Source organism: Channa argus, chromosome 21, assembly GCF_033026475.1.
Source record: "Channa argus isolate prfri chromosome 21, Channa argus male v1.0, whole genome shotgun sequence".
NCBI classification, from domain to species: domain Eukaryota; kingdom Metazoa; phylum Chordata; class Actinopteri; order Anabantiformes; family Channidae; genus Channa; species Channa argus.
Genome location: NC_090217.1, coordinates 15,984,179 through 16,005,470, shown reverse-complemented (window position 1 = coordinate 16,005,470; position 21,292 = coordinate 15,984,179). Strand labels below are relative to the sequence as shown.

The 21,292-nt window shown below is 38.8% G+C and overlaps 1 protein-coding gene across 1 annotated transcript; it reads right to left on the bottom strand.

The window, feature by feature from the left end:
• Nucleotides 1-13,599: 13,599 nt before the first annotated feature.
• Nucleotides 13,600-21,214, bottom strand: glt8d2 (glycosyltransferase 8 domain containing 2). The gene is made up of 10 exons (XM_067489826.1): nucleotides 21,059-21,214; nucleotides 18,888-18,927; nucleotides 16,639-16,731; nucleotides 16,277-16,472; nucleotides 15,977-16,094; nucleotides 15,792-15,876; nucleotides 15,551-15,663; nucleotides 14,991-15,157; nucleotides 14,694-14,806; nucleotides 13,600-14,164 (listed from the first exon to the last, which is right to left on the bottom strand). Exons 2-10 carry the CDS (start codon nucleotides 18,904-18,906, stop codon nucleotides 13,986-13,988), a joined length of 1,083 nt encoding a protein of 360 aa, XP_067345927.1. The 5' UTR covers nucleotides 18,907-18,927; nucleotides 21,059-21,214; the 3' UTR covers nucleotides 13,600-13,985.
• Nucleotides 21,215-21,292: the final 78 nt, after the last annotated feature.

The following is a 21,292-nucleotide window of genomic DNA, read 5'->3' as shown; positions in this document are numbered from 1 at the left end:
CTTCACACATACATCATATCTGTTCTTGTTTGAGCTGAAGTGTGTGCTACCAAGTCACTTATCTCCTGTGTGTGATCTGTGCTCTGGACTATTGTGCACCCTGTATTTTTTTTAAGCATGTTTTGTGACATCAGGTGTGGCATCATGTAAAGTTTTGTGAGCAACCTGTGCGCAACCGCTAATACCTCCCCATAGAAACATCCAGAGCTTTTCCGCCTGCCTATTGCAAATTCACACAGGGACGAGTGCAGAGTTACTGTTTAAAATAAAAAAAAAATAAAATGTTTCTGTAGATGTCAGTCGGTTTGTTTTTGCTATTTTTCTATTTGAAAGTCACATGATTTCCCCTTAGGGTCACAGGAGAGCACTTTAAGGCAAGCAGGTGTGTTTGATAGTTTGTCACAACTTGAATTTCCCTCATTGTAATGAACTTGTTAAAAGTGGATGAGGTTCCTCTTCCATCAAAATGTTGCATCTAAGATTGTCTGCGAATGTGTCTGAAGATGTCAGCACGCTTCATGTGGCGTCAGGATGACTGTGAACTTAGTGTCTACCTGTGAATCTATACACCAAACTATTTAAAGAAAGTTATGTATTTAAGTTATCTGTGTAAATTAATATCTATATGTCACCAAAGACTATTTATCTTGTTTCCACTGCTCCTTAAACATGGTCTTATGTTAGGAAACTTGTGCATTGACTGTAGTTAAAATGTTACTGTTTGTCCATATGCTTCACTCTGTACAATAAAAAAACTATGCTATAGTGGGATGTAGTATGGACTATGATTACAAAGACTGTGTGTGTGTGTGTGTGTGTGTGTGTGTGTGTGTGTGTGTGTGTGTGTGTGTGTATGTGTTTATTTTTGTTACATGATGGGGATCCAAAATCTTCCATATATTTACACAATATGAAATATGAAACATGAATTTTAGAGGAAATGGTTTCTTTAAAGTTAGAGTAATCCAGGATCCAAAAATAAAATACTGCCAAAAGAAAAAAAAAAAAGAAACAAGAAAGCAAAAGTGTATTAGGTGTGTGCGTGTGTGTGACATCCAAAGCCACCTACAAGTGAGGTACAAAGCAAGTAAATATTTGGTTAGGGCACTAGCCAACCCATAGTTGTATTTAGGATTAAGTTTAGAAAAAGGTTTAAATTGGGATTAGGTATTTAATTTTGATGATCAACAATAAGGCGCCTTATTGTTGACTGTGCGATTTTGGTCCTCAATGGTGGTGATATATTTGGTTTTAGCTCAGAAACGGCGGACCAGAGATTGAATTATAGGACTGCTGCATGGATGGACATTTTTTCTTGTGTCGTAACATGAGATTAAGTAGGTGTTATCATCGTGCAGTTGGCATCCATCTGAGTTTGTTTTGTAATCAGGTTTTTTAGATCCATGTGGCAAAGTGAGGCATTTAATAATCTTATGTTATTATTGAAATCTGTTGTTGCCTTAAGGTTAATTTGTCTGTGCATGTCCGTAAAAGATAAAATCATGTAAAGCTTTTAGAATCTTACATAATTCTGTGTATTTTCAGGACTAATTGATCTATTCCAGTGGCCTTGACCCACTGATCCCTGGAGAAATCAATCATTACACAGCCAAACAAATCTAGCAGAGGCCAAACTGAATGAAAAGCCAGGAAAAATATGATCCGAGTATGATCTGACAGCCGCCACGTTAGCAGTGCAGGTCGTATGACTGGAAAAAGTTAATGTGTAACAAAGGGTTTGGTCGGCAGCAGAAAAGCTATTGGTTGAATTTGAATGTGGTAAAAGAGAGGAGAGAGGGAAGGCAAAGGGGAAAGGAGTAAGGATTTAAAGATTAATATTTCTCAACTTTCTCTTTTTTTGCTTGGAAAGACCAACAGTAAATAATGAAGCTCCAGGCAAAGCTGCTTTGGAAACAAATGTTCCACTCATTTTCTTTTAGGTTCTCTTAAAATAACTTCCACATCACAGTAGCCAACTAATTCTTTCCACACAGTTTGAAATGATCATGACATACTTCAACTTCACTGTTGAAATGGAAAAACAGCTTTGCAAGGGTCTTTGCGAAGTGCTATAACAGCTTCAGTGCTGTTTGTCATGTTTCACTAAGTTTGTTAAAAGTTTCAGGAGGGAAAAATATGCAGTAGGCTTAAAATCTCTGTTTTGCCTGATGATGGATTGTTTTGGAAGTTCAGGTTATTAACAACCCCCCTTGTAGATCTTAGCTTCTCTACCCTTAGTTATTGCTTTGGAAGGAAAAGCTATTATGCCCCAACCTGCCCAGACTCTTCTATTGAAAACGCATCTAGTCTCACTTTCATGTAGTTGCATCTGGTTTTCTGGGCATGACTGTTAGTGTTTTGAATGTGTTTGCATTTGTGCTCCATTTCAGAAAAATAGAGCCTTTTAAAACAGCTGATGGCACAAACTTTCCAATTGGGTGTCTATAAACTATAGCAGAGGAACAGAACAGAACAAGACAATTTTAAAAAGCAATAGTCATAAACTTCAAATGGTGCAATGTAGAAATAAAACATTGAAATAATTTTATTGGTGCATTAAAATGAGGGATTGTAAAAAAAAAAGAAAGAATCACAGGAGAATCCAAAACTGTGGGGACAAAAAGTAGTGGAACCTGTAACTGACAAGCGTTTCTTGTTACCCAGGTGTGTCCTGTGAGAGTGTGACTGTTCAAATGATAAAACGCTCTTAATGACTACTTTTGGTTTTAGCCTTGGGTTTTACTAGTGAAGACTGTATGTCTTGTTAAAACGGATACAGTACACAAACATGAAACCCAGAGAGCTTTTTATGGGAGGAAAAACAAGCCATTTTGAAACTGGGAAAAGAGGGAAAATCAATCAGAGCCACTACACAAACACTGGGTACAGTCAGGACAACAATTTAGAAGGTCCCGAAAAAGAAAGAAACCAATGGTGTACTGAGCATCATGTACATAATGGGTCAGCAGAAAGAAGAAATCGGTGACAGAAGTGTTGTGGCATGAGCAACAGCCTCCACAGAGCAAGTGGGAAGGTATCACAATCCAACCTTTTAAAGGAAACTACATGAGCAGAAATACAGAGGCCATACCACAAGATGTAAAACCCTCATCAGGAAGAGGAAGCAGAAAGCCAGAGATAATTTGCAGAAGTTCTGGAACAAGGTTTTATAGACAGATGAGACCAAGATTAACCTCCACCACAATGGTGGACAGGCCAAAGTGTGGACAAATAAATGGTTTGCTCATGATCCAAACCATATAAGCTAATTGATGAAGCACATCGGAGGCAGTGTCATGGCTTGGACTTGCATGGCTGCTTCAGGCTCGATCATCTTCTGCATATTTACAGAGAAATGTTTCAAAACAAATTAGACAGAGTCTTAATCGTGCAGCAAGACAATGATTGAAGCACCAGATCTTAACCCAAGTAAACATGCACCCCATTCCAGTTCTTTAGGGGGGGGGTTGTATCTATTGGGTAATGCAATCCTCTTTCATTCTCTGATTCAGATTTTCAAAAACTTAGCTTTCAAAACAAGAAGCATTCCTTCTCCATGTTGATATTTCAACACTATGCTGTTCTGTTTGCTCCCACATTTTTATCACATGAACACATACCAAAACGTCCACCAGCATAAGTTATTTCATACTGTCAAGCCTGCTGCTGATGTGAGTCAGCCAAAAGAAGCCGTGTGAATGAGTGAAAGCCAGTGGACAGTCTATCCTCACATTTACAGTTAAAGCTTTTAGCTGACTCTCAAAGCCTTGGCGTCGCATGTAATGAGAGGCCGAAAATTTCATGTAATTTTCCAGCCATGAAAAATAACAGGCATCCTCTAAAATTAAGAGTCAGAAGTGCATTGTGCTACAAACTGCAAACCACCAACTGACCTGTTGGTAAGGTCAAGTGAGTAGAGACGCATGACTTAGTGCCGTGATCTGGTTCTGATTCAACATCTTACACACAGCAGCTCTACATTAACTGCCGATCCGCTGCTCCACAGCAGTCAGTGGAATGCTGACACTAATATTAGAGAGGCAGGCAGAGACGAGGGATACAGGGAAGTACTGTATGTACAAGCTCTGAAGCCTCTGCTACAGATTACACTGAGCTGGTGCAAGTTAGAGATCCAGAGCTTCCAGAGCAGGTTCTCTGTAATAAAGCTCTGGACAGTTTCCATAGAGGTCTAGATATGCATTGTCTAAATTACAGCTACATATTAACTTAGTTTGTACAAAAATGCAATATTTTATGGAATGTTGTGAAGCGTGTTATATAAAAATGATTGCATGCAGAAATACTGTATTCATATATGACATGACATGACGAGCATACTCCATAATGTGGTATGTCAGACTCGCCATGAAAGAAACTCAGAAGGCAGACAGAACTCGACTCATCCACCTGTCCACATTCTTCACTGTCATAACATTTACATTCCAACACACGACACAACTCAGAGACAACATTTATGTAACCGTGGCTCCCATATACTGTATCTCCATCATGTGTCCAGACACATATTTAGGTCTGAAAAACCAACTAAGCTTGAATGCACATGTGTATCTCTTGGACAAGTGATTTGGAAGGTGTGAAATGGCACATCCAGATGTAGTCTAGCACTAAACTAGCCTATAAACATAAAGTCCCTGACTGAAAATTATGAAATTGGTATAAGTTGGTATATATAAATTGGTACATCTCTCCACTCTTCACTAAACCAAGCTGGTCAAGACAAATGGCCACCCATCTCGAGACTGATTCTGTCAGGGCTTTGTTCCATTAGATTTTGTTTTCTCTCCATCGTCACCTAGTGTTTGCTCAGTGAGATTTATTGGGTTTTCTCTAAAAAAATTGTTATAGTCTTGGCTTTATTGCATGAAGTGCGCTTACCATCAGGAAAGGCAAAAAAGGGGAACAAGGGGGGGGGGGGGCAAACTTTTGCCCACTCCTTGACCTTTTTTGTTACGTCTGAAACTGAAAGAACATTTGTACTAGCTGTAATTTGCATTATCATGTCAGGTTTAGGGTTAGGTTTGCATTCCCTTATGTGCCATTTCAATAAAAGATGATGCAAATCTAACCCTAAATCCAACATAATAATATAGCATTGAAATAAATTTGCATCACCTTTTATGAATCAATTTAAAAATTACCTTTAATTAATTTCTGATGAAGGCACATTTGTAAAGTCTTTGTTTTACAGTCTAAAATAAAATAATAAAGTTTTGCACCAACTTTAGCTTCCTGTAACTGACATACATATAGAGTGAGGCCTGTTAATGGTCAGCACAGTGAAACAAACGAACCTACACTTTGTCATCATCAGAGAAAATGAGAAGAGAAGAACAAATTACAGGGGTGTGATGTGGGGGGCCGCGGTGTGAGTCATTGCCCAGAGCCCCTCAGAGTCTAGGATCATCACATAATGGACATGCAACTCAGCATTGTTTTGTAGTTTTTTGGTGCTGATTTTAAATTACGCGGGATTCAAATATACTGTCTTTCCCTGTTTTTGTCAACGACCTGAAAAAACAGAGCTGGATTGAACTGGATTATTTTAAATCCGAAAAAATCTATGTAGAACTAGAAGGGTCAACAATACGAGGATTTGGAATATACCTTCAAGAATCTAGGTGACTGCTTTTTAGGGAGCGATGCCACGCTAATGTTTTGTTGGAGCGCATGAACCAGTCTTTCACATTTTGGGGCCAATAAATCCTGGTGTTGTCACCTTGAAACACATCTGTGCCATTAGGGATGGAAAAAATTGATGGAAATCCTGTATTTTCAGGTATAGTCAGCTACTCATTGCATCAGTTAGTGCTGAAGAACTTGTTGCCAGGTGAGACATTAATCACAGCAGTAAATATCCCACGGCAGGCTCTTACCTATTTGCTTAGTTAAAGCCAGGTGGTGACTTTTGTTTCCGTCCAGACATAGTATGTATCACATGAGAGGCACAAGCTGAGGCTAACCGGTACCACTCATGATGAGTAAGCCGATTACAGTACCCTATGTGGAATATAGAGTCTGCCGTTAAAGGGCGACTCCACCAATTTTTTTTAACTTGCTTTCTATGGCTTTGGTTTAGGTAATGTACAGTTCTTTAATATATAGGGAAGTCAAAGGTGACTTTAACGGCATTTAGGTAGTGCAGTTTCAGATAACTGTGGTTTGATACGCTGTCTCTATCAACTATCACTGTCTAGCTCATTCTTACAATTTATCTCTCGCCTCACAGCAGTTTGGACTGTTACATTAAGATAAGTAAAGAAGGAGAGATTGGTGCCAAGGCTTTGAAAAAAACACAAAAATTCTGTAATCACACTCCATTGCAACAATGTGAGAAATATTTTAGTGTGACGTCATTTGGACTATGCTACCTTGTTTATCTGCTGAGAAATGAGTTCAGAAACCCAAACAGTGCATTGGCACTAACCTTTTTTTTTTCTCTCGCCATGGGATTTTACCAGAGGAGAGAGAGAATGTGTTATCAAGCACTAGTTCACTGACACGACACAAAACATAAATTTTTTTCTTTTATTTTTGTAATGCAAACAGGTCAGCACTTACACTATATCTTTATGAAAGCATTGATATCTCAGTGATTGTCTCAGATGAGACATTTAACCTTGCTTTAAGAGTCGGTTGGGTTTTTTTCTAAATTTGCGTTTGTGTACCGATAGAATAAAAGACGGATAGTGGTCCTATTTTGTGGACAGGCCCAAGCTATAAAGCTATGGTATGTTATTTCTCTATTTTTTCTCTTTTTTTTAAAAGTAAAAATATGCTCCAGAACTTTCCTTATTTGGAAGGATGCTGTTAAAGCCTCCTTCTCTCCAGGCTCACAAGACAGCACACACAGGCTGTTAGTGCTTGTGCTAACTGCTAAGCTACACATATACAGTGCTATTCCCCTCCAGGCTCTATCTTTATACTTTGCACTCAGATAAGAGCATTAAAAAGAGTGATGAAAAAAAGTGTGATGAAAAGGCAAACAAATAAGCATATTTTCAATGTCTTGTTAATCCCACAATTTGTTTCACAATGCAAAAGCTGCTAAATAAGTAAATAAATAATCCTCAGTGTAATTTCATCTTTGTGAACTAACAGGAACCCGTTTTGCCCTTTGACCCAGTTAAATTCTGACTCTGCTTTCAGGAGTCACGTTCTCTAGTTATCTGGTGTCAGGTGGTTTGTGCTGAGACAGGAATATAGCAGTGAGTCACTGTCTTGAGTAAGAGCATGTTACCATACCTAGAAAAGAAGGCAGGGCAGGGATTTGAACAGAGAAAGAGGTCGGTGTTTTTGGTAATCACAGTACAACGGCCCCCATGCAAACCCTCACACACCTACAGAAAACACGTAATTGCCATTTCAAGTATCACGAGAAAAATCCAAAAACTGCTGCGTGTAGAGTCAGTGAAGCAGAAGTGCATGAATGGAAGAATTCCTGTTGTCACTTTAAATTTGCTTTGAATGTATACACAGAGAGAGAACAGGCTGCGGTTGGCAAAATACACAAGCACGACGCATTGCGGTTGCCACACGCTTTCTGCAAATCATCATTTACCTCCAGGGATCATTGGTTTAAATGTGGATGTGTGGGTGGAAACAAACATGGGATGGGCATTCCCAAGGGAATGTTGGAGACTGTTCATGACCGTACAACAGTAGACATGACACGGCAGTTACAGTCGGCAGGTTCTGAGAGTTAACTGCCTGCCCCCCCAGCAGCAAGCGCTTTAAATGTAGATTTGGTAAGTTCAGTTTCAAGGCCAGTTCACAAGCTTCATTGCATATTAAGGAAACAATGAGGGAATGTATAAGTTGGTAACCACACAGGTAATAAATGGAAGAACATCAGGGGCTTTATGGAACAGTTTGGTGTAAATCAACTTTAAAGAGTGATGCTGTTATATACACAGGACGCACTGATAAACAAACTGAGGGAAATATGAGTCACCACTGTACCTAAATTGGTGCTCCTGTCTTTTGTCTTTTGACTTTTGTCTTTTGCGGTTTAGCAAAATAAGGATTACACAACATCCACATTCTGTATGTGCCAGGTGTACTGTACAGAATATCTTAGTCCGGTTAGGAATAATGAAATTGCTCTGCAAAAATAAATGAATAATAAACATTAAAACTATCTCTTGGTGATGGTAATTTAGCTGTTATTCAAGCAGCTCATCAAAAAACCAAACCGAAGAGCAGATGTCAGGGTTTTAATGCCATCCGTGCATTATCTTAACCACTTATCCTGCTCAGGGTCAAGGAGATTCTAGAACCTATCCCAGCTGTTAGCAGGTGAGAGGCGGGGTTGACTATGGACACTGTGCTATTAGTCATTAGTTATGGTCAGCCATAAGTTTTTGGTGGGCAGGTCATCTGCTACTTATTGGAAGTGTTTCCGTTTCAAGAGTTGCAAGTGCAATAAAGATAAGTCCATACTGTAGAAAGTTGTAGAGTTTTCTGAGTGGGATCACTGAGCTTAAGAGTTTTGCTTGGTATCTTATTTGTTGTGATGGGACCAACAGACGTTGTTTGTTGGCCGAGCATAATGGACGGGAGGGGTTGTAGAACTGAATAAGAGAGTTGAGGTAAGCAGGAGCTGTGGAATTGATCACTCTGTAGGCATGAGATAGAGCTTTGAACCCGATGCGAGCAGCTGTGCAGGAAGCCAGTGCAGAGATCTGAAGATTGGTGTGATGTGTGTCCTTTTTGACTTATTAAAAATGAGACATATTTTAGATCACCTCGAGGGGTTTGATTGTCATCAACAAAGCATTGCAGTAATCAGGACGAGATATGACCAGCGCTTGCACAAGGAGTTGAGTTGTACATTCTGAGAGGTAGGGTCTGGTGTTTCTGATGTTGTAGAGGGAATATCTGCATGCTCTACTCAGTCGATCATCGATGATGACAGGCAGAAATGCGTGATCAGACAGCCTAGTCCTCCACGGTAAGGACAGGAAGAGCTGTGTGTCGTAAGCATAGCCACGTGATTGGATGATAGAAGCCAGGGATGTAGTATAGATGGAAAAAGAAGAATCAGACCAAGAATCAGTGGGATGTGGGGAAAATCAGGGACATCTACGTAACATCTTTGGTTATTTCGTTTCGAGTCAACAATGTCTTTGTAGGAAAGGCAGATGGAACGGAAGGGATGGGGACAAAAAGCAGGACTTTGTTGTTTCGAAAGGTATATGAAGCAGAACTACCTCCACTAGTGGTGATGTTTCGTTTAATTTCACTTGGTATAAAGTACAGTTTGCCATGCTGATGATCTCAGCCCTCAGCCGTCTAGCAGAAATTGTTTGACAATTCATTAGAAGGACATCATTCAACAGCATGCAGAACATAAATATAAGTGCAACATTTCCACTGAATACACACATCTTTAAAAACACCTCAGAAGGCAAATGTTTCGGTGTTTTAAAAAAAAAAACTTTTTCCAAAAAAAAAAACAAAAAACAGGTGGTCGCTGTAGTTTTTCCTAAAGCCTACTTATACTGAAAAAAGTATTGCGTGGGTCGGGGACTATTTTCAGTGGTAAATTAATCCACATTTGGTCAGTAGTAATGAGTATTTCTAGCAGCAGGATGGTGAATGTGGGCATGAGTCAAAGTAAACTACAGTGTGCGTGTCCATGGAAAAGAAGAAACATGTGACCTGGAGCCACAGTGTGGCTCATTTATGTGTTTTTAATAAATGTTTGGACAATAGAGCTCTGTGGCATTAAGGAATAATATATGTAGTGTCACAGTTTAGTGTGTGCGCATGATTTCTCTAAACTTGAGACGGAACCTTTTGGCAACACAACAAAAACTAATGTGGAAAAGCTGTCAGACAGTCAGTGATGTAATCTGCAATCTCCATAAAAGAAAGAAAGATAAACGTGACTCCACACACGCACACACACACACACACTCACACACACACACACGTAGGCAGATTCCCACACGAATGGATGCTGCTTTCTTCTTACATGCAAATCTTTTATCAATTAAGTCTAAAACCCCAAGTAATCTATCACTCACATAGGTTTTTTTATTTCACACACCCACATGCTCTGTTCGTCCTGCCCTGCCTAACAGCTGTAAAATGCATACGTGCACCCTCTCACATAGCCTCCTACAGGCCACAACCTTTTTCTCACACTCTAACACAAGACCTGGATTACTGGATTCTCTGTTGGTCTCCAAGGCAACATGTAAAATACAAAGGCCATTTTAATATTTCACGATTATTCTCTCGCTGCATTTCTACTATTGACACATCACAAATTTACAGTAGATCTTTTTGAACTTCTAACTTATTGCCCCCCCACCCCCCAAAATCCTTTTTTTCCTCTATTTTTTGTTTTTGTGTTTTTAGTTTTAACTTCCCAGTTCATTCAGTGTCTATTCTTGATGCCAGTAGGTGTGGTCACAGGTGTAGCAGTGTTTGTGCCTGATTACACCCACGGCTCAAGACACGTGGATGATTACAGTAAATCAACCTGCTCGTACATCCAGGTCATCCAACCCTCATATCACAGAGACAAGCACTCCTCACTGATGGTCTCTATTTTTTAAATGTACAAATCTTTACACACCTGTGACACTCCGAATGGTGGGACCCTGGCAACCCCCCCATGAATAGTACCTGGTGGAACAACAAGGTGACCATTAAAGTGTTAATTTAATGACCTACAGTACCTCTCTGAGCCAGTTAGGCCGAATTCATGAAGCCTGCCGAATGAGAGGAGAAAGTTCCCTGAAGTACACTGAGTGTGAAGATAGATGACTGCTGGAAAGTTCAGGTGTTAAAGGCCGGTACAAAAAAAAAAACATTTAAATATGAATCAATGAATACATTTATTAGTGTTATGCCTCAATGTGGCCCATTCACCTACAGATATGAGAATAGTTTTGATCTTAACTCCTTGCGAGAAAACAAATGTGTGTCTCTGAGGTGTCCAACTAACGCTTTAGAACTAACTGGGCCTTATCTAAATGCCGCAGTTACTTAACGTTTGTCTTGGCCAGAAGACAATTCACAAATCAAGTTTTGATAGTGTGAAATATCAGATGTTGGTGAAGTACAGTAAACCTAATATTAATACTGTCAGTTACTTGATCAGATGCACAATTACATTTTTTGGACAGTCACAGAGCAGATGTTTAGCTGGAGTCTGATCAGTTTCCTTTAGGATGTTGTATGTCAGAGCATTCATAACTTTCAGACTCTGGCATGTTGCCAAAGTTGTAAGTACTGATCTAACAAAGGTCCAACAACTCCACAACAACCCGGACTTGAACTGTGACATGTTGATGACGTCAAACAGCACGCACCACCACCCCTGAATCATTTGATGCCAGCACTCAATGTCCAAAAACCCAAAACAGATTCCAAGAAGACTGAAGGGGAGTCACACTTTAAACTCCCCTCCCCACACCCTACACACAGACACACAGACACAAAGTACCTGTGACCTCAACCCTGTATGTTCTGACATGTGCTACTTCTAACCAGTTTGCTCGTGACCCAGCACTTGAATAACATTACTCCTCTTGTACTAAACATAATGAGAGAAAATCAGCGGCTCATTTGTCTGCATGTTGATTTGGTGCAGTTTTTACTCCAGATGCTCTTCCTGTCGCAACCCTCCTCAATTTCTAGCTGGGAATGGAGATGGGCTGTCGGGGTTCAGTGTCTTGACCCGGGACACTTCAACATGTGGGAAGAGCGGGACGTGAACCTCCGAACCCTATGGTCAGGGATAGCCACTCTACCAAAGCATACAGAAAATCTAAATTATGGAAAGAAGAAGGCAAAACACTAGAGCACATACTTGGCTGATGGTTATTAAGACCATAATCTCTAAAACAACAGTTTCTTGAACTGGCAGAAGATAAGGGACAGCGTGTTCCCTTTAATTAAAATTTGAACCAAGCCAAATTTTAATAGTATGGCAAAACTCATTGAACTCATGAACTCATTTTGTCGACGAACCTTTTATTTGACAGGTTTTACTCCTGGCTGCTTCTATTTCTAAAAAAACAAAAATGAAACTGTGAACTCACACCAAAACAATATTACTATTAACTTAAAATCAGCAAATGATTGATTGAGGCGAAACCGAACAAACAAAAAAAGCCGTTACAAAGAGAGACTTGACTTGGCTGCAGCTGTGTTGTCATTAGTTACATTCAGTTTCATTTGCTGTAAATCGTGTTACTATAATCGTACTGTTACTCCAACTGTTCCCGATAGTGCTCGGGGGTTATACCCGTTAGTATGGTGCATTTTGAGAATTTCACGGCCCACACCTTTCAGGAAATGAACAATAAACATCATGTGCCCCCACAATAGGCTTTAGGGTTTGTAGAGCTGAGGGGTTTCCGAACTATGATAACTGTGTTGCAACATTTGTACTAGATCCTGAAGGTCAGGGGCTAAAAGTTTTGTTGTTGTTGTTGTTGTAATTTCGGACTTTACCACAAGTTAAACGCATTTTTATATTCCCGCTATTACAAAGTAGGTTAGAATTATATTGACTAGTTGAACTCCATCAACCAGAGGGTCCAGCTCAGGATTGGTTTCACTGCAGATGTGTGTCAACATTTAACTGAAAGTGAGTAGTGACTGTATTTTTTTACAGTTCCATTGTTAAAATATAATAAAACATATTGTAGATTTTTTTTTTAACTTTAACTTATGTTAAATTAAACATAAAGGGCAATTATTATTTATGGCAAACATGTTTGAAAACCATATTATTTACTGAAAAAAAATAAAAAATAAAACTGGGAATATTCTGATAGGAGCAGAAAAATATCAACAAAACCCTCACACTTAAGGTTCTGCTTCTGATTTCAGAACACAGAAGCTGTTCTTCCACTACTGCAGCTAATATCGGCTCCTGTTATGCTTTAGACTTTTAGGACTATCATGACCTCTGGTGGCCGTGCTGAAGGTTCTCAGCTCATGGAATCAGTGGATGAGACTTAGCAGTTTTTACAATGTGACCATAATGTACCTTCACATCAGTGGGGAGGTTCCACACTTGAATTGAAACTGGGATTGATCACCTGCAGGAGCAAGTGATTCGATTCGGCTTAATTCAGATTAATTAGTTGTGTGTGCGAAATGTTCCAAAAACAGCAAGAGATCTCATTCGTTTTGTAGTGAAAAAATAAGAATTATGATCAATGGCCTGCTGATCAATATATAACTGGGCACGTTCAATTTGATGTTGCCATTTTTTAAAGAATGGAATAAGATATCGAATGAAAATCATGAATGTCATAATAATTAAGTTAATCATAACAAATTACTTCTAATTTAATTTCAAGACACATTCATATTTGTACTTTTGTAACTGTTGCAAATTGGAGACCACATGGTATCACCTCCAACTGCAATAATGTGATACTATTTGTGTATGACTATTTGAAGTTACAAACAGTAGGTATTTATTGTTATTATTCTTATTTTGGAAGAATACAGGAACTTGGCATCTCTTGAATTGAACACTTTCATTAATCAACAATTCAATTCAAAAGACAGAAATGATTATTGACATAAAACACTGTACAAAATGTCTCTGGAAAACATGCACTGGCTGATTTATTTTGAGATATTTAGATTTGCACCAAAGTCATCAAAAAAAATATTAATGGAGGTTTAAGGTTTGACATGTTAACCATTAAAAGTCAAATGTGCTGGTTTAGAAATTGTAATCATGATTTTATTTCCTGACAAAACAATGTCCAGGAGCCGGAAATCCTGAATTTATTTTCATTTTTCTTGTCATTCTTCTTGTCAGTATAGAAACGTCTCACTTTGAATATATTGGCCCAAGTTGGTATCTGTACGGACACAGTATCTGTCACCAAAGCACAAATGACTCATAACAATTTAGTCACATTTTTGGTATTGTCCACTGTCCATTCTCCAAGTCCTGAGCTTTGCATACTTCATGTTGTGGCTCAGTTTTTGCTGTCAGGTCGTACCAAGGAGAATTTTCCGGAGGGGTCTGGGATGAACCACCTCTCCCACAGATCCAAGTGAACAGCAGGGTAATTCCATGGTTTAAATGGACCATTCCAGTGCAGCAGACGTGCATCCTGCAGGAAGCTCTCTGGATAGTGGGCATCTGGACTCCAGCCTGGACACACAGGAATGAATTTTGAAATAGACCTGAGTGTAGCACTACATTATTATAGGTTCCTAAGTGTGTGTAGCAAGAATCGTGAAGTTGCAATAAAAACTCAAACCTGTGATGTCACTTAGCCGGAACCTTAATTAGGCTTTTAGTTTTTTCAGTGACCAACTTAATTGTATTTTATGAAGATAAGCATACATATAGTTTAAGCTGCAACCACCTCAAAAAATAAAAAAAATAAACAGTAAATGTGGCTCTGACCAAGTATCATAGATGCGACAGACAGGCTTTGGTCTCCTCTGATTGATTAGTATCTTAACATTGATGTCACTGTTTCTTTACTGTGTGTGTCCTCTCCACAATACGACAAGTCAAGTGTCAAAAAAAATATTCGAAAACGTGACATATTATAGCTTCGAGTTACACCAGTGTTCCAAAATGCTCCTAAACCCATGTGGTGTTGCAGGCATCAAACTCTAAATTTGTTTAGATGTATAAAATGCAATAAAGTTATTGAGTGAAATCATCTCACCAAGGTGTCTGACGTGCCACAGTGGCTCCAGTGCCGTGTATTTGTCATGAAAAACTATTAACATGGGTGGAGTTGCTACACCTCCCGCCATGGCGCTGCTGTATATGTTCTGCCTGGTCAAAGCAAAGAGAAAAGTTTCCGATCAGAGAGATGTGTCTACTGGGACACAACTTTTAAAAATGCTAAAAATTTGCTAACTATATAAGAGCATTCATTTATAATATGCAGGAACACAATGTCCTCATGGTGTCAGGAAATCTTTCTTACAAGAAAATATACTTTCATGCCTGATCTTACCTGAAATTCTCTTCCATCCAGTTCTCCAGCTGTTTAGTGATCTTTTGCCTTTTCCACTCACCAACATCTGCCACAAAGACGCCAGGATTAAAGGAGCAGTCTCTGGGGTTAATGCCCAGTTCTCTAACTTCCTCTTTCCTATAGTCCAGGAAGCCCATGTAGGTTGTCTATGGGATGAGCTCAGAAGACAGGAAACTATATTTCAGTTACTGTAGCTGAGACTTTATAACAGATTACTAAATACAGTCAACTGATAATAGTGGCTCCAGCTCCTATGACGGCTGGAATAGGCTCCAGATTCCCCACGACCCACGTAGGATAAGCAGTGACAGATAATGAATGGAAGCGTCTACTTTTTGTACTTGAGTAAATATTTAGAAGGGGTATTTCTACCTGAAGTGCAGTATTTCTTTGGCAAATACTTTTCTTATACTCTTTCTTATAAATACTTTCTTTTACTTCAGTATTTAGTTTGTGTTTGTGTATCTACCAACTTCTGGCTGTTAGAAGCTAACTGCACAAAGTGGGCCACTACAGATAAGGAAGGAATAAAAATCCACCTGCATGCCCACGCTGCCCACCACCTCATGTGTGGAGGGCAGGTCGCAGTCAGAGGCGAAAGCAGCAGCGTGTCCTGGCTTCAGTTTGACATTAAACAGATCCTTGATGTCTCCTGGTAAATACAAAAAACTGTTTCACATACATACATACATCATAATAATACACTATTTTTGGTGGAGCAACTTTGCCAGAGCTAAATTAATATTCCAAAAAAAAAGTATTTTACATGTTCTTACATACCCTGGACAATGACATCATCATCTAAGTATATCACCTTCTTATGGTTAATGCCAAGCATAGGTAGGTAAAAGCGCACGAAGTTTAGCTGCAAAACAAACAAACAAACAAACAAAAATGTCCCCATTCCACACCGACATGAAATATGTTTGAATTTCTGCTTGAACCAAGGGAAAGCTTGAACTTACTGGATGCAACAGATCAGGCCGAGAAGAATCCGGCTTCACTTTCCCTCGCAGAACCATGGGGTTAAATTCTAATATCTTGTACTTGATGTCTTTCAGTGAAGTCTTCTCAATGTACGGCCTAGATGAGGTCAACAAACAGGCAATTAATTATGATATACTATGATATTTGAATGTCGGGTCCCTCCACACTGGAAACAACCGCAGATGACTAATACATTTACGGAGCAATAGCACAAATCACCTGTAACATGAAGTCATTAGTTACTGCATTTTGGTTCACTGTGTAGACAAAGGACAAACCTTATCAGTCTGACTGCATCTCGAAGGGTTACAATATAGAAGAAGACACTGGCATCTGTGTTGCTGTTGATGCTGTTGATAGTTGCCATGGTTGCACCCACACGCTCCTCCGATGCGCAAATGATGACAGGGATGAGATTATCTGTCTCTGACGCTGCAGGAATTTCAGCTGTTCTGCCAGGAGTCTTCCTTTGACCTGTGAAGGTTACAAACTGATCTTTAAAAATGACCACCACACAAAATGATGACACTGACTGATGTGTCAGATGAAACTACCGTAACTCTGTATTTAGTGTGTAAAATTGTAATAAAATACTAAATCAAGCAAATAAAAGTTTCAAATAAAATTTAGCTGGATGTACCTGAGGGCGTGGGCTGCGTGGAGGCTCTGAGAAACGTGCTGTGCAGGAGGAGACACAACATCAGCACCAGCAGCACCAGGAGGACACGATTAACTGAAACACACACACACACAATATAAAAATAGGAGCAGGACTGCATATAATGACTACTTTTATTGTCAGTCCAACTTTTGCTGTTTCGTATTGCAATAAAAAATTAAAGGAATATTTTTGGATTATGTTTCTTTCTTATTGAGATAATTCATGGCAACGCTGTGTGTATAATGTCATTATTATTAATATAATAAATTACTCTTGAATAAAACTAAATTTGCCTCATTGTCCTTTGTTTGTTTGCAGTTCTGGCTTTTGTGGGAAACAAACAAAGTCTCAGTAATAAGTCAATTTGCACAAGGAACACATTGCAGTGGATCATGCACAACATAATGGAGGGTGGAGCTGCTGTTCATCAGAATGTCCCCATTAAAGCTGCAGTATCAGTGGCAGCATCTGACCAACCTGTGAGCTCTCACTCAGTCACATACAGTACTTTCTATTCTGCTGTGTTTTACCTGCTTATGTTTTTACATTTTCTTTGGTTTGGACATGATGTGTAATAATGCTCGTGTGTTACATGAGCATTGTAAACTATTGTTACTCTGGCTATGCATACATGTCATTTTGTGGGGCATATTACTGGAGTGTGTACTGGAATTTGTTTGGCTGCTGGGTTTACTAGCAGCTGATCTCCAGCTCCACATGGCTGTCTGACAATTTTAGCATGTCCTTAACTCTCGGGCCAAAAATATGAGCAAAAGGCCCAAGAAAACTATCAAAATATGATGAGAAGTTTCTTCTTTGAAAAACTGGTAATAGTCCAACAAGACCCTGGCTCAGTATCTGGCAGCTTTATCTGGATGCCAAGGAGATGCTGGAGTTAATCCTTCTACAGTCCAAAGAAGCTCGATGAAAACTGTTTTATTGCGAAAGGATAGCAGCCCAAAAAAAAAAAAAAAACCCAAAAACCAACCCTTTTCTAGAAGGCGAACAGGGAGAAAAGGCTGTAATATGCAAAATCTCACACAGATTGGAAAAAGAGTATTATAGAGTGATGATTTATTGCTTCCAAATGCTGACAACATGTGAGAAGATGACTAAGAGGGACATGGAAGAATGAGTGCTTGCAGTCTTTGGTAAAATATGGTGGAGGTTCTATTGTGGTTTGGATTAAATTATGCTTAGAGTGAACTCGGCACCATTATTATGGTTACAGAAATTATTATGAAAACATACAAGAATTGTTATTATTTCGCACAGAAACGGGAGTTTATTAAATACTACAAAATACTTAAATCTGTGTCACTTTAATTACAAAATAAAATGAACTGGATAACTTAGATAATTTGATTAAATTGGAGAAATCTGCCTCTAAAATTTGAAATAAAAAATGACATTTTTAAATTTAATTATATCACCTATTTACTGCGGTGGCAGTAAGCTTAGCCTAATTTAGCTCAGCTTAGTTTATCTTAGTTTAAAAACCTAACTGTTTTTAAACTAGGTTAAAGAATTAACTCTCAGCCTGTTTTACAAAATAAGTGGATTGTCTCCCGCCATTAGTTCCATACGAAGAGATGTTAACAATCTTCTGAAGCTCACAGCAAGATATGTCAAAATATTTCTTGAGTATTCAATTAAGTTGTTAGTTAAACCGATTAGATTTTAGCACAAACGTGTGCAAATGCAATTGTTACTTTACAGTAATCTTCCCATCCATGGCTCCTTATTTTTTATTTATTTTTTTTGCAGTAGTTACAATTTCACAGACGTTTTGGGCACATACAGAACCAGATCAAGGATTGCACGCGTACTTTTTTAAAATATTTCATCATCACTCTAATATAAAGGTGTTTTAGTTCTTCTAATCTCACACATTTAAAGTATGCGTCTACATCTGTGAAGGTTTCACTTACTTTAGGTTATTAGTTAGATCAGGTCAAGTTATTCTGGCTTTTACATTCAGTCCAAACTGTACCTCACACACACCCGATAGAGTCATGAGATTACATCAGCCATTCATCTGGTTACCTCATCACATCCTTAACCACTAGTATTTTGCTGACACACCAGCTACACCTCAAAGCATGAGTCAACATGAGTTTTAAACTGCAAGTAAAGCAAACGAGTCGGTCATTTGTTACTGCACAACTAAAGGAAAGGTATGAACATTTATGTCACACAACACCATGAATCAGTGAAATTACACTTACTTTTTCTCAGTAGAGCCATATCTCATGTTTTCAGCAACATCTGCAAACCCACACAAAGAGAAAAGCTTGAGGTCACTCACAAGTGAACTTTTAGAGAAACAAAGGAAGAAATATTCCTTGGCTGTAAAATTTTGGGTGTTCCCTCGATTGAGTTTTAACCATTTACAGTCTTTTTGTGTTAAAATTGACGGGCCTCAAATGATTTTATCAAACGTCCAAGAATGATGCTACTCATTTCTACCCACCAACTCTTGAGGAAAATGTCCTTGGGATTCCGATTGACCCCACATCTGTCAAATATTGTAAAATATTTTTTAGAAAATCCATCATTTTAAACAATCCTTACAGATTATTGAGTTGAGTGTTGGTCTTCCAGAACATGTACAGTTATAGTTTCATTTTATTTATGTTTAATTTTCTAATCTTGAAACAATTAAACAGTGAGCAATTTAATTTGTAATGTACACCGTAATATTATATAATATGTATAAAATAGTAGGTTGATTGATTGATGCAACATTCTGCTGTTGGTAGATTAGATGCAGTATTTCCAAAAATAATTGAATAAGTTACATAGTAATTTAATACGTAGAAATACACTAAACAAGTAATAATCTGCCACTGACAAACACACTGTTTCTTCTTGATCAAATAACAGTTGCTAAAAATGACAGTTCCAAGCTATTTTACTGAGGCATTTCAAAATTTAATTATATACAGTATTGTGATCCGAAACCTTCAGCACTTTAACAGAAGCTTTCAGAAAATTCGGATATGTTTTTGAGTTCTTAGTGAATCCTGTGACTGTGGTCCAAAAGTTCAAAAGAGGACATGCTTCTGCGTGGAACTGGAAGATGATGGGGCCAGTGTTAATGTCATGAGCGCCTGCCAACAATTCACTGAGGCCACCGAGTGACATGCGGCTGCATTTGGTCTAAAATCATCCACCACTTCCTTCCTTCCTGATGCCAGGGCTTCATCAAAGAATCTATTTGCCTGCAAGCCATTTAAGCTTTTACACAACTGCATTTATTGAAATAGAACAAATGACATATGTGCCTCAAATTCCAAACTGTGATCAACCTTCAATGTGAATTAACAGGATCAGTAAAAGTAAGAGTTCATCAGCTGTTCAGTGCTGAGGCGTGAAAACTTGAAAACTACAGAATTTGATGTCCTTTTTAGATGAAGTCTTGACACTTCGGGTCATCGCGTTTCGGCACTTCTTCACAAATCTGCAGACCCAACCCGAACCTCGACAGTCAGCTGAAATGAAACGGTGCATGCAGTTTGTGCGATGCATTTGTTTTTGGTTGTTTGTCACTGTTTAGAGCAGACCAAAACATCTGGAACCAGTTAGCTTCAGATACACTAGTGGGAGAAGGCCGAGCTGCCCAACATACTGTCTCTGCCCTGCATTCGAAAAACTGGTCATTCAGCCAAGATTCTCCAACTTTTAATGTCTTACAGTAATATATACACCAATTTCAGTCCATTTGTCAGTGCTTTGAAAATCTCTTCCACTACAAATGAACTCACATTATTTTATTTTTAAGGAATTATCTAATAAATTATGTCACTGTAAAGGGGGCTCACTCTTTCATTTTTTTTTTCCTTAAATGGTATTTTCAAGACATGCTTAAGGACTAAGGCTACACGTTTTTTTAATCTATCTAAGAACTGACTGTGAATCAGTTTGGATAGTCTGAGTATGAGTCTTACCCTGGTGGAGTGTGTGTGTGGTGGATGGGGGTTGGGGGTCCAGACCAAACCAAACCGCAAAACTTAGCACAATGTAAAACATGACTTACCTAAAAAAAAGGACTAAAAATCACACACACACACACGCACACACACACACACACAAAAAAAAAACCTATCTTCCCTAATCTTCAGAATAGAGATGAATGAAATCTGTTTCATGCATTGCACTTTTGCTGAATTAAAATGGCTATATTTTCTTATCATTCAGTACAAAAAGTAACTTGTAGCTGTACAACAGGCGTTGCTTGCATACCACACAATATTCACACAATAGAAAACTGTTCAAACCTTGTTCAGGAAACCAGAACCAGAGTGAGCAGAGATGTGTCACTGTTGACTTAATGTAAACATTCTCAATACCAATTTATATCTAACATTCATATCTGATATGGCTGAACTGTACTCACCAGAAAGAGAAGGTGGTGATTATGGTCACTCTCATTGCTGGAGTACATGGTCCATGTTGTAAAACCTCTGAGGACCGAGACTCAGCCTCACCAACAATCCCACTTTTCTTCCCTCCCACCTTTTTTCTCCTTCCTCGCTCCAGATGGGACTCGTCTTGTTCACCAGGGCTCTGATTCCTCATTTGTGCCATTTAGCCAGAAACTGAATTAACTCGACCCCATCTGACAGAGTGA

What these genes read in the sequence shown, in the direction of transcription:
- glt8d2 (XM_067489826.1), bottom strand. An exon ending in GATGCAGTCAGACTGATAAG is followed by an intron (nt 16,095 to 16,276) that starts GTTTGTCCTTTG and finishes GACCTCATCTAG; the next exon opens with GCCGTACATTGAGAAGACTT. An exon ending in TGGATGGAAGAGAATTTCAG is followed by an intron (nt 14,807 to 14,990) that starts GTAAGATCAGGC and finishes TGCTTTGACCAG; the next exon opens with GCAGAACATATACAGCAGCG.